The sequence below is a fragment of the Akebia trifoliata genome, chromosome 2, assembly GCF_017979445.1.
Source record: "Akebia trifoliata isolate Shusen 1 chromosome 2, ASM1797944v1, whole genome shotgun sequence".
NCBI classification, from domain to species: Eukaryota; Viridiplantae; Streptophyta; class Magnoliopsida; order Ranunculales; family Lardizabalaceae; genus Akebia; species Akebia trifoliata.
The window spans coordinates 15,152,226-15,166,231 of NC_141376.1; the positions used below are offsets into that span (position 1 = coordinate 15,152,226).

At 35.7% G+C, this 14,006-nt stretch overlaps 1 protein-coding gene across 1 annotated transcript; it reads right to left on the reverse strand.

Annotated features, from left to right (window-relative positions):
• Window positions 1-4,558: 4,558 nt before the first annotated feature.
• On the reverse strand, window positions 4,559-13,875 carry LOC147409742 (cellulose synthase A catalytic subunit 5 [UDP-forming]-like). Its single transcript, XM_086431785.1, has 14 exons — window positions 13,579-13,875; window positions 12,753-12,948; window positions 12,483-12,661; window positions 12,295-12,397; window positions 11,709-11,895; window positions 10,141-10,407; window positions 9,510-9,855; window positions 8,785-8,922; window positions 8,364-8,489; window positions 8,040-8,252; window positions 7,660-7,936; window positions 7,381-7,571; window positions 6,423-6,773; window positions 4,559-5,396 (listed from the first exon to the last, which is right to left on the reverse strand). The coding sequence occupies exons 1-14, from the start codon at window positions 13,657-13,659 to the stop codon at window positions 4,815-4,817; spliced, it is 3,237 nt and encodes a 1,078-aa protein (XP_086287911.1). The 5' UTR covers window positions 13,660-13,875; the 3' UTR covers window positions 4,559-4,814.
• Window positions 13,876-14,006: the final 131 nt, after the last annotated feature.

The following is a 14,006-nucleotide window of genomic DNA, read 5'->3' on the forward strand; positions in this document are numbered from 1 at the left end:
CCGAGATTCTGGATCAACCATGTTCCGACCTGATAGAGACCCGATCCAATAACATATGAGAAAAAGTAGGGGTGGAACTTGGTTCGGTTTGGTTTGATTTGGGGCCAAATTGGAACTCAACTGACATAAGCTGAATCTACTAATTAAGAACTATAGGCATGCGAGGCTCATGCGTTTGAACCTTATCTACATGGGTTTAAGAGTTGCCACCATTCAATGTTTTAGGAGTGGGGCATCAATGTGACTCACATTCAATGGAAAGGGGTTAGGTCCACCTAAGAAACTAAATAGGGAGGTTCGATTGAAGAAAAAGGAAAGTGTTAATCAAATATCAAAATATTGTAAATCGTTAATGTGTAGTTGAACATTTAAAAAAATTGTCAAAAATTATTATCTTTTACTGCATGCTGACATATTAAAATGCATGCTTTAGATGATGGGTCTAATGTTGACATCAGATAATCAAGACACCGGCAACATGATTGGGATTAGACTTTGTCATCGATTTAACAATGATAAGGAGGTCAATCGGAAATTGACCTCGCCATGTCTGGGGAATTTTATATGAAAAATTAAATTTTCATCATAAAACCAAATCAATATTCAACCTTTCAAATATTAATTTGATTGAATGATGAAGCACATCCATAACTCTTATACCAATTGATGGATTTTCTAATCCACTTTACTAGGATCTAGGCATCATGCTCTAATAAAATTAACAATTAAATTAATGAGATTCACGAAATTAAATCTATATACTTTTGAATCGTGAATAATAATACAACAATCAATGAGGTGATCTTTCTTATGCCTCCAACGCCAATCAACAATAATCACAAAAAGTAAAATCGTATAGATAACTCTACTCCAATCCCTATAAGGTAGTCAAATAGATGGGAATTCACTACACTACCTATGGGAGGGAGACAGCTACCTATTTATAAGATTTCTTTATTCCCCATACTTATGCCCATCATAAAGTGGGAGAATTTATAAATCATTACTTTCACGTTATAGGAAAATCACAACCCACGTTTTAAATTAGAAACCATTAGATTGCGTGAAAGTTCTTCATTTCTAACCTTAGTTAATAAGTTAAGCAATTCATTAACCCATTGAAAATAACATTATGTGTCGGACCAAAATAATTTTCAAAAGATAGTAATGTCGTCAATTTAGAAATTACATGTTTAAAATAAAACATTAATTAAAACTTATTAATTTTGAAAGCACTCCAACAATTTTCCACTTGGTCCACACATATACTTGCAAGTTTTAAAAAATGACACACATGGGTTGAAACCTTTAAGATCGACTGGCTACTTTTTGCTTTCACAAATCATTGTTTAAAATATTTAAGGTTAACTTTAACTTTCACCCAATCCCATAAATGACACTAATTGTGGATTATGAATATACACAGTGTTCTCACAGTGACACCAAGACAGTTCTGATCTGAAAGTCAGTACCATTAATGGTGTTGGATGTTTAACTTTATGTGATTTTGATATAGTAATATAAGGGTAATGTTATAATTTGTTGTAAGTTTCAATGTAGAAAATTATTGCTTGGCATGTGCGCTAGTCATATAATGTAACATAGTAGAGGCATGGCGAGCACCTCAATATATTGCAAATCAATGAAGATCGGGCAAAGTAATGAAAGGGGAATGAGTTTCGAGGCGGTGGAACATTTGTAACCTCAATGGAAATTGTAAGTGAATTTGTAAGAGTGATTGAGTTTCTATTAAAGATCGACGATGGGTCAAAACTAACCAAGTTTTTGTCCTAAGTAGTAGAGTAGTCCTAAGTGGATAAGAGTTATGAGTGTCGAAGATATACTAAGTCAATAGCAACCATGAGTGGCTTAAGGGTCTTAAATGACTAATGTCCCGAGTGACAACTCTTTAGTGAGAGGATGAGGGCCTTAAATGACCAATGTCTCAAGGGACCATTGTTTCCTTAGAAGAAGTGAAGAGAATACTATTTTCATAAAGCAAAATGAAGACACGATAGTAGTGTAAGATTCTCATAAGTGGATCTTGGCCTCATTAATCTCTACCTATGAAAGGAGGATAACTGTAGAGGGTAAAATCAATATTAGAAAAATGGCATAAACAAAGTGAATATCGATGATCTATCACACGATAATTAATGTGTATCTTGAGGCATTGATTGATATATATTGAATTATATTTTTTTTTATTAAGATTGTAATCTTATCCAGAAATAGAAAGTCTCTTAATTGACAAGAAAATAACTATTTCTAGATAAGAATTTTTAGAGAATCTTGAATGGTTTTACTTTTTTTTAGGGTTTGAAATCGCCTTTCAGATTTTCAATCTAGCGAACTTACAAATTTTTTTTCTTTACTCTAATTGTTGCCAAGACCGTCCTTTTCGATTTTCAACCTTTCGAACTTGTCTTGATTTTTGCCTAAGTTGCCTTTTCGGATTTTCCACCTAGTAGGCCTCTTTTTTTTTTATTTATCCTTCTAAGCTTCTGGAACTATTGCCTAATCTTACTTGCTATTTTCCTCGACCTTTTCATGCGGTACTTATGAGGGCTTTCATAGGTGGTGGGCTTAGGAGTAGGTTAAGAAAGAAAGGAGACTTGAGGCTCAAAACCTAAATTAGGTAGAAGAGAAGAGATTCTGGTTAGGAGGAAAAAAAGTAAAAGAGGCAAGGTTTTATAAATCTTGTATTTGTTTCAAGAAAATGAAATGACTCTACGGAGCCTGAGGACGTAGTCTAGATTTGGGACGAACCTTATGAACAAATCTTGTTTCTTATCTTCTCTCCCTTTTCTTTTATGATTTTTTGTGTGATTTTGATCGTTCGTGTGCATCAATAACAATGAAAATTGATTGTTAAGGATAAATCTCAAGAAATCGACAACATCCGAGATTTTACCTCTACATATACTAAAATGTCCCCTTCTGAAAAAATATGACTCTTTAATACTCACTTTATCAAATGTTAGTCCAAGAAGGATTTTTTATGTGAAAATACTGTAATTACTCTTTCAACAATTTTTGAGATTTAAAGAAACGTGTTTATTTGAGAATATTTGAGGTACTCCTATATTTTAAAATTAATGACATGCCTTGACTATGATCATGTCTTATAGATCAATGGAATAAAAATTTCAATGAAAATAAAAATTCCCTGTTTTCTCTTCTTCAAACTAGTAATCTTTAACTCACATACATGATGATGACGATGACAATGGAGATGAGTGTGGTCCTCATCAAACTGATTTAGCCTATGTATTTTAGATTTATTAAAGTATATAAATAATTTTAAATAATTAAAACATCATTTTAAAACTAGACTTAAATGTTCGTCGGATTGATTCAAGTCGAGTCAAATAAAATTATATTAAATTTATGACTATCTTTTAATAAATAATTTTTTATTATTTATCTTTTACGTAAATATTGATAACCAAATAAATCGATCAAGCTTTTTATTTGAGATTTGAGTCGGTATATTTTTAGATCAAACCACTTTGTAAAGTTGTTAAAAGGGTATTTCGGATATTTTTCTTGAAAAAATCTTCAAAAGATTCATAATAGATTAATACTTTATTAATTGGGACTTTTATAGTCCCAATTATTTACTTGGGGACTATTGGGTACATATTCTCCATAAAGAATCCTTCATCGTCATTGTCCCTTAAAAAAAGAAAAAAAAAAAAAGAGAGGCTTTTTTAGTGAAAAAGAACAAAAATACATTAACCCTAGGCTGTCAATAGGCGGATTTCAACCTAGATTTGTTGAACCCCAACCCAACCTTAAAGAAACGGGCCCCACCTTAAACAAGCCTTATACTCCCATCAGGCCGAAGTCAACTACCTCCTAATTAAGGAAGTTTGCACTAAGCATTTACAAAAGTTTTGTAGTAATTAGTTCTTATGAAAATTTATGTTCTTAATTTTAACTTTGTTATATAATATTTTATAATAAAAGAATTCAAATATTTGACAAAATGTGTAGAAATACCTAAGTGTTCTTGGTATGTAGGAGAACTGGGGGCATCAATTATTTAATCAAGCTCTTGTCTAGAAGATTTTTATTCCTTTTTAAAGTCAGTTTATCAAAATGCGAGCAAAATTGGACACATTTGAAGGAACCCTCCTCGTTACAAGACATGTGGCATTTTGAATTTATTTCACGCTTGAAATACTTTCTTGGAAATGCCACATGTAATCCAACTGAGAGAATTCCTTCAAAATTTTAAAGCATACTATCCGCTTTGAAGTTTTTTCCGAGAATTTCTACTTTGCCCAAATGATACCTCAGGCTTATAGGATTCATGATTTAAATAAAATTAAAAAGAAAATTTTTTTATTTTAAAAAAAATCACTATTAAAAGGTTGGAATATCCATGACCACTAAACTCCCAAATTTAAGATACACAAATTAAGATGATACATTCTTTGAGTCTTTAGTATTTTGTGCTCTACATCAAGGTGGCCCTCGATCATATTCCTAAGTGCCACATGGATGTGCAGTCCATATAAGTAGATAGTCCTTCCGTCCATGCAACCCTATCTCATGTATAACCCACAAAAACCTATTATTGATCAATGAATCAATCAAAACTTTGTAAACAAATATCAATTTGTCAGCTTTCACTCCCCTTTTATATGTATACACACCACAACGAAGTAATTCATCTTCAAGAATCCCAACATTCCCTGACACACACATATCGTGGGCGTGCACATACTCGCTCTCATACACACACTAAACTCAAAACCAACTTCTTTCACAACTCTCAAACAAACTCAAAGCCATCCAAAACTGTCTCAATCACAATCTAACCCACAAACTTCTAGTACAATACCACCTTTCGCTAAAAATGGGTTGATCCGAACCCACAAGAGTGTGAAGATAGAGGCAAGTAGAATAGACCATACCAAAATAATAGTTGGCAGTCTATCTTGTCTCCCCATTAATCCCTTAAGGAAGGGATAGAGATGAGCAATGACCCAAAAAGCAAAGAAAAGCTTCCCAAACAACGGACCCCATGACTCGTACCCGGTGTTAATAGCATCTGAGATCCCGACTACCACCCCAATTATGTTGATGATCAACAACGTTACGGGTGGGATCAATAGTGATGTCCACTTGAATAGGTATAGTTCTGAGAATTCTCCATCATCAGCTCCTTTGGAGGTGACGGTGAAGCTCGTGTTTACTCCAGCCAAAACCTTGAGTAGACCTTGAAGGAGTGCAAAGAAGTGTGAAGAGACACCACCAATTACCCAAAATTGCTCGTTTCTCCACCAGTCTTCTATGTCAACACCTCCCCATCGCATCTCGAGGATACCCGTTGCAGATATGGATATGAAGAGAGCCATGAAGACAATGCTTGCATAGTTGCTAATCTGTAGATATAACACAAGTGTTTCTGAGTAAACCCAAAGGAAAAAAAATCAAAAAAACAAAAAAACAAAACAAAAAAGAAGCCAAAATTAACTAGTATATGAGTCAATGGTCTTCTTGAAGTTGAGTGCTGGAATAGGGAGCCTAAGTTGACACACCAACTTTTTTTCGTTAACATAAGAAATAATCAGAACTAAAATGTGGTGTGGCGAGATGCAGATAACCACTCTATTGATTTAATCACCACAACTATCTTCCCACTTCTCCAGCAACTCCTGCACATTCGTTCTCTTCCCACCTCCTGCATATATTTTATTCTCTTTGGGATTCGAGTTCCATTTCTTTGTTTGATGTAGGAGTTCTGTGCATGAGAGTGACTAGAATTAAACTTATGCAACTTCATGGTTTTGGTTTGATACTTCACATGGAGCTGGGACTCATACTAATCAATCCAGTCCATCGACATACTAAGTCCCCCATTTGAATGGTCAAAAACTGGCATTCATACCAAAGAGATCATAATCATAGTAACCTAGTTTGGATTTAGCAATTATTCGGTAACGGGTTAGATTGATTTAATTTGGATAAATCCAGGAAAGTTTCAGAAAAAAAAATTGGCAAAATTTCGGAGATGATACAAATGATGTTTTTGGGTTTCTTCCCAAAATCCCATTAACTTACTACCCGAAAAACCCCATCCTATCTGAGATTTGAAGGTTAAAGAAGATATAATATTAAGGTTTAGGGAGGATTATGGAAAATTACTAATTAATTCATTGATTTGCCGATTCAATCAGCTGGTCCCGTCGGAGATTTTTTTTTTCTCCAAAATTTCAGAAAAATTCACTGAATTTTGTGACTGTGATCATAATTGGTGCAATTTACATTCTAAAACTTGGAGAGCATAGATTCATAAATAAGTTTGACACATTGTAGTTTTTAAATGTTTTCACCGTAAAAGAATAAATATTGCGATGATCTTCCAAAACAAAAATAAATATTTTAGGATAGGACACTGATATGGTTACCTCAGGGATGATAAACTTTCCAGTGAGAAGACAGATAGCAGGCAACGTACAATATGCAATCAAGGGAATGGATGTCCATGGATAGACGACCGAGTTTATGTAAGAAAACCGTTCCAACCATTTCAGACCACACCCATAACCATACCAGATTGGGCAGTGACTGCTCAAGAAAATCTCGACTGATCCAAGGGCCCAACGAAGAACCTGGTGTAGACGGTCAGATAGGTTGATGGGAGCTGACCCTTTAAATGCTGGTCTCTTGGGTATACAGTATACAGATCGCCACCCGTGACAGTGCATTTTGAAACCGGTTAGAATGTCCTCCGTAACCGAACCATATATCCAGCCAACCTTTAAAGTTTGAACAGCAATAAGTAAAAAGAAATCTTGCTCAATCAGAAAGAACTCAAAAGTTTTTCCCCTAATGTGGATGAGCGGGACCTGTGTTACCTACCAGGTTCACTAATATAGTACCGAACCATGAACCGATACAAACTGAACCAGTTAGAGGTTCAGTTCGTAGTGGGTACCCATACGTCAACATCAACAAACCTGATGAGCCCCCCTCCCCCAAAGTTTGGGTGAATTTTAGTGATGCCCACAATATTAGATATAACCATCATTTTCGATATGCCAAGATTTGGTCAATACTAAAGATATACCACTTTAAAAGAATAATGATAACCTGACTCAAAAAAAGACACTCAAAATTCACTCAATTGCACAGAACCATAGATATTTTCCTTGTGTATCCCGAGGAAAATCTATGGTTCTGTGCACATGCCATGTCGGTTGAGTGAATTTTGAGTGTCTTTTTTGAGTCAGGTTATCACGACTCATATCCTCTAAAAACTACTTCTACGAACCGGGTTCATTCAAGAGTGACGAACCACAAACTGGAGCCCGAATCCAAACTAATGAACCAGGTAAAATGGGGTGGGACAAGTGAATTCCTAACCTCTTTTCCCCATTCAGTTTTATCTTCATAACCACAGCTAATGACGTGAACGGCTTCCTCCAAGAGCGAAGCAGAACTAGCACCCTGAGCAATCCCACCATTTTCTAATAGTGTGGAAGCTATGAACACTTGAGACTGACCAAATTTTTTCTCAAATTTTCCGTGCAACTTCATGGACGATTTCTTGCTCTCTGTTCGTACAACAGAATTTGCGTTTAAACTAGTTAGCGACACGGGTTCAAATAATACGTGACTTAACACTTAGAAGCAAATTCTCACCCTCGATTCCGTCTTCAATATGTTCAAGAGCATGTATTTGTGTAGATGCCTCCCTATGCTTCATCGGCTTCTTCTTCTCCTTCTTTGGCTTGGTTGTTCTGTTCTTCCTCCTAGACCTACAACATAGGTAACACCATTTCGGCCAACAGTTACATGTCCTTCCTGGAGGCTTCACCATGACGGGAGCATCGTATCCATACAAAGCTTGTCTTCTGAAGACACACCCGGTTCCAACGTAAATAGGCCCTTGGATCCCATCAAGACCTTTCATGTTAATCTGTTCTCATTCCGAGAGAAAAAAAAGAAAGAAAAAAAGAAAGGAATGTTAGATTTTCAAACATCAACAATGAAATTTTGGTTATTGAAGAAACATTACGTACATCAAAAAACACAACGTTGCGATTTGAGTATCTGTCGTTACGATCGATCCCATCGAATCGTTGAGGGAACTGCACGTAGCAGACTTTCTTCCCTGATGTTGGGTCCATCATGAAGCACATGGCTTCTCTAAGTGCCTTACTGTTATTTATGTAATGATCACAGTCGACGTTGAGAATATAAGGTGCATTGGAGATTACTGCTGAAACTCTCACCTTGAAGAATCAGCCCAAAACAGATAAGTAAAAATCAGAGAAGCTGAAAAAAATTAAAATTTTAAAAATCAGAAAATCATATGCAACACAAAAGGGAAAGATTGAGCTCACCAGAGCGTTCATTGCCCCGGCTTTTTTGTGGTGGTCAAAACCTGGTCTCTTTTCACGAGAGACGTACACTAGACGAGGTAACTCATTTCCTTCGACGTCACGGACGCCATCGTGGCCTAGAAAAACCTGTAGGGGCCAGCAGATAATGAAAATAGAGAGAATGCTGACAGTTTCTCATATGAAGTAGATGTTCTTCTTCTCTTATAATTGCTACTGATTCTACACACTTTGCACAAAAGGTGATCAAGATAAGATAAATATAGAGAGATTTATTGCCACACCAACTTTTGCTAACACCACCCTAATTCATATGTAAATCACCAAAGAATTAGCACTCATCTTGGAGTGCCATTAGTAAAAGTTGGCGTGGCAATAGAAGCTCTCTAAATATATACTAATTTAACTTTAAAGGCAATGTCACCTGGATCATTCCCGGATGGTCCCGAACATTGTTCCCAGGCCATGGAGTTCCATCCTGCATTGTCCAACCTTCCTCAGGAACCTTTACTGCCACGGAAACCAATCCATTTATCCGAACCTTGAACTCTTCGTATTCTCTCTACAAACACACAATAATGCAATCAGACATCGATCCCGACTGTTGCAAAACTAACAAGAATTTGTAAAAACACAATAGAAGGGATATTTTCTAAGAATTGTTGTATAGATCATAGTTGATACACTATTTCTCAATTTCTTTCGTAGCTTTGACTAGTAAGTACATTCGTACTTTTGTAAGAGAGTTGCTATTGGCACCCCTAATTTTAATTATTACACCCCAAAGATTAAAACACACTCTACAAATATTATCAAAGGTTTGGTTCAAATTATAATCTCAACATCACAAAACATTATAACACTCGTTCAAACAATTTCAGTAATTGTTTACAATTATGATTAGCCTCATATAAAATCCTGAACCCAAAAAATAGAAATCTAGAAACAAAACAAAAATGAGAGAGCTTCTATTGGCACCCCAACTTTTACTTATTTTTAACCAACCACTTATTTTCATTTTTTTTAAATTGGGGTGTAATAAGTAAAAGTCGGGGTGCCAATAGCAACTCTCTTTGTAATGGCAAAGTTTTAATTAAGAAATGTTTTACAAGTGAATATGGGAAATAAATGTGAGCAAAAGAGTAAAACCTTGATTGCACGCCGTTCTGACACAAAGGCCGGATGGACCTTGTCTTTCAAATAGTCAATCTTTTGAGCAAAATACCATTCTGGAGCCCGAGGCTCAATATTGAATTTTTTGCAAAATGGAACCCACTTCCTTGCAAACTCGGACGTCTCAGAAAGAGCTTCAAATGTCAGCATGGCTGCTCCATCATCTGATACGTAGCACGCAACTTTGTCGACCGGATAATCCACGGCAAGGATGGATAGAACAGTATTTGCAGTGATAAGGGGAGGTTCTTTCAAGGGATCAACCGTACTTACAAAAATGTCTACATCAGCTAACTCAGAAGGCATCCCTTCTTTTTCATACCTGAGAGAAAATTTTAAGTCAGGGAGGTAAGGGCATGATTTAAACTATCGGAATGTATCAGCTGTTACGTATCGGTATCGACCAAGACTGATACGAAACATTGACCTCGAAACACAAAATGTTTTGGGAATGCATCGGTTTGTATTGAATGTATCGGTTGATACCGTATCATTTTTTCATTAACCAAAACATTCAATTGATACGTCATTTTAAAGCTTGGGTATGGAAACCTAGATCCAGAAGAAAAAAGGAGGCAGAATGTAATATAGGGTGGAGTTCATGTACCTCAGTGATAACCGATCAAGGTATGTTTCTCGCATGATTGGGTACCATTTTGGGAACTGATCCAAGATCCATGATACACCAAACCATATTTCACAAATAACTGATGTCAGCCATAACCAATATGCATCATGGACTGGATGAAGAAGTCTATAATGAAAAAAGAAGCCAAGAACGACGAGTCGAAGTAAAATTATCAATCTGTATGGATTAATTTTGCTGGAAGGAATAGGTAACTTCCTTGAAAGTGGTTGCCTGCCTTCGTCCATCCTAAAAAAAGAAAAGCTCAACAAGCGTGTAAACAGGACAAATACATAGAATTCCAAAAACATGGAACTGCAAGCATAGAAGCAACATAGGAATATGTGTATCATACTTTGATTCAAAATGAATAAAGAATTTACAGAACAGAAAAACTTTCTCCAGAAGCAAGATAAATTAGCAAAATATTTATGAGGCACTATGAATTTTATCCGAATGGTACATCAAATCTTTCATGAACGGTTCTAACAATGTCTAAAACATACTTGATTGATACCCCTGAAATCAAATTGGCTTTGCAAGGTGAAGGTTGGTTCAAGGGGATTTGAACCTAAGATGTGGGAACAACACCATGCATCGTACCAACTTAGCTAAGTTGCTAGGATTTTAAAGCAGATTACTTGTATTTGAACGAAATTAGAAGCTTTTTTATTCTTTTGTTTTCTTTTCCTGCTAAATTTTGACCTTATCAAACTTTTCATTGTATGTGCATATGTATATGTTTTCCAATGTGTGATTCAGTGAAGGTAATGCCTACCCAACGCAACAAAAAATTTGTGACGACAAAGCTCGTGCTATAAAACAAAATAATTTCAAATTAAAATACTTTGAAACCAATTTATTGTAAGAAAAAAAAATAGAATTTAGAAACCTCTGCCAAGTAACTCAACCTAAGAACTCTTGTATGCTAATTCAAAAGTAGAAAAATCATAATTCCAACCCAACAAAAATAATATTCACAAAAGCAGTGTTACAAAATTCTCCAATTTTTTAAAAAAAATATGAAAAATTTAACAAATAAGAGGTTGCCCAATTAATTCATCAAATCAATCGGCGAATCATTGAATAGAATTTTTTCCGAACGACTGAATCAGACCTAACCTCCATGTCTCTCCATCTCTCAAAACCCTAACTCAGTAATCAGGGGCGGAGCCAGGATTTTCTTTTCATGGGGGCAAACTATCATTAGCTCTATAGTTGAAGAACTTGAATGGAGGGAGGTGAGGGTGTGGGGGCAAAAATTAGAGGGAGATGAGGGGTGTGGGGGCAAATGGGAGAGAGGTGAGGGAGTGGGGACAAATGGGGCATGTAATTAGTTGAAAATATAAGGGTGTCTCAAAGTTCTGTGGGGGCAATTGCCCCCACCAGCTCCTTACTAGCTCCGCCCTGTCAGTAATGCACCAATTTCATTCGTAAAAAACATCATTTATCCTGATTTTTTTTCTATTCAAATTGATCCCGGCAGAATAATCGCCGAATTCAAACTTGGTTACTGTGCATAAAAGTTGAGAAAATAGGTAAACACTCACTTGGGCAAATTGGGATCATCTGGCTCATCACCATAATAGTTCTCACCACCATTTCCCCCTTGGTGGTCAACAACCTGAAGCTTGCTACTCTGCTTTCTCTTCCATTCCTCAATTTTTTCCTTCCATGCTACACTCCCGTAACTATGTTCCGTCAAGTCTTTTTTGGGATCCATCGGTCTTGGTTGCACTGCAAGATTAACAACAATAAGTACCGTAGGCAAGATAGAAATGATTCCAAACAAGATGAACAGAATGTGGTGCAAGCCTACAACAAAACAGGAGCTAATATAATCCATCTAACTTACAAGCATAGAAACAAAAATCTGCGATTTTTCAAAAAACCTCAGATTAAATGTGACTTAATTGGTGATTTTTTGAAAAAAAATCACAGATTATTTTTTTTTTTATAGCATTTTTGATTGTTATTTTATCATTTAATATATGAAATACATAATTTTTACATTTTTATACAGAAAAAAAATTATTATTTTTAATTTATCTGATGTTTTCCCGACTTTTACAGACTTTTTATGAAGCTTTCACTTGACGAATTATTCCTGAACCTCTACTTTGTCACTATGCTTACAAGATATACAAGAATCAGGAAATGGCATCGGATGAGTCCACTGCTCACGATCCATGAACGTGTGTACATTAAGAGCGTGTTGATCAGATGAAATCCCAGCATCCTAAAGCAAGAAACAATCAGAATTGCCACAAATTTTCACGGATTTGATATAAAATGACACAAAAGAAAGAATCAATCAATAACACCTCTTGGTCATAGGTCAAGAGAGGAATTTCAGGATTAATGAAGGTCGAATTCAAATTGGACGTCATGGTGTGGATCCCACGGCCAACATTGTCTCTTCTATCGTGGCTCCCCAAATCAAACTCGTTCTCCAAATCATCGACGCCATCCTCTTCTTCATCACCTTCAACCCTCGGACTGCCTACAAAATATACATTTCATAAGGGTAGATTTGTAAAATGCGATAGAGATTAAATTCATAGAGGTATGGAGACTGAGAGAGTCCTTCATACCTTTGATGCGCTTGTATCGGGTTTTGCATTGAGGGCAAGCTTGATTGCCCTCTCTTCTCTCATACTCATAGCAATGCCTACATACAGGGAAACCACATTCATTGCAGGCAGTGAAGTTCTCTCCCTCTGCGGTAAGCTCGATGTCATCCCCACATATTCGGCAAATCGAACCACTATATTCTTTCAGAGATTTTAGCTTTTGGAACCCAAATGGCAAAACCACATTTCCATCAGATCCCATTGTGAAAATAAAAGAAAATTAAATAAATAAACAAAAACTAACTTATGAACTATATAAATAGAAGTGAAAATTCTAGTAGCTCAATCAAATAAAAATAAAAATTGAGGAAAAAGAAAACAAAGTAAATGGAAACACTTCAATTTGAACTCACACAACACTTCACAAACATCTATTTATTTTTATTTTTTGATAAATAAGAAGCATCTAAATAATTAGAAAAAAAAAAAAAAAACCAACACCCAGATTATAAAAACGATTGCAAATGGGTATCCCAAATTCAGCAATAAGAGTCGAAAGTATGAGCAAAAGTAACAACTGAAACAAATTAAAAAAAAAAGATAATGGCAACTTGAACTCACACGATCAATTAATATGGGTATAACTAAGAACAGTAGCACAACACTTCAAACATCTAAATAATTAGAAACCAAACCCAACAGCCAAATCCAAAATCACATCTAGAAATAAAAAACCCAAACTACAAAAACGCCAATGTGCAAATGGGTAAAATCAACAATACGAGCCAAAAAAAGAGCAGAAGAAATAACTGAAAAATAAAAAATGATAATGGTTCTTAGTTCTTACTTGTCCTATCTCATCAGCACTGATGAAGATGAACTCATTTCTATTATGAGAACCAGCAACAAGTCTACCTCTCGTATCCATTACACCCCCAATCGACCAGAAGACTCAAATCCGACCTTTCAAATTCAAAAACCAGACACACAAATCGATCTCTCCACCTAAACAATCACCCAAAACTACATAAAAGAGCCTCAGTTTTCATCTTTCCTCTCCTTTAGACTACTCTCTTGAACACCCATCGCAAGAGAACACTTTACTCAACTTCATATATAAAGGAGGAAATTAAATAAAAGTTCTCCACTTTACTTTGGTTCCTTAGAAAACCCGTTTTCTAACAAATGGGATTTTTAGGTAATTTAGTTGGTTTTTCGATCGATGACACGCGTACCATAAGAAGACAGAGAGAATGAGAATGAGAGAATCTTAAG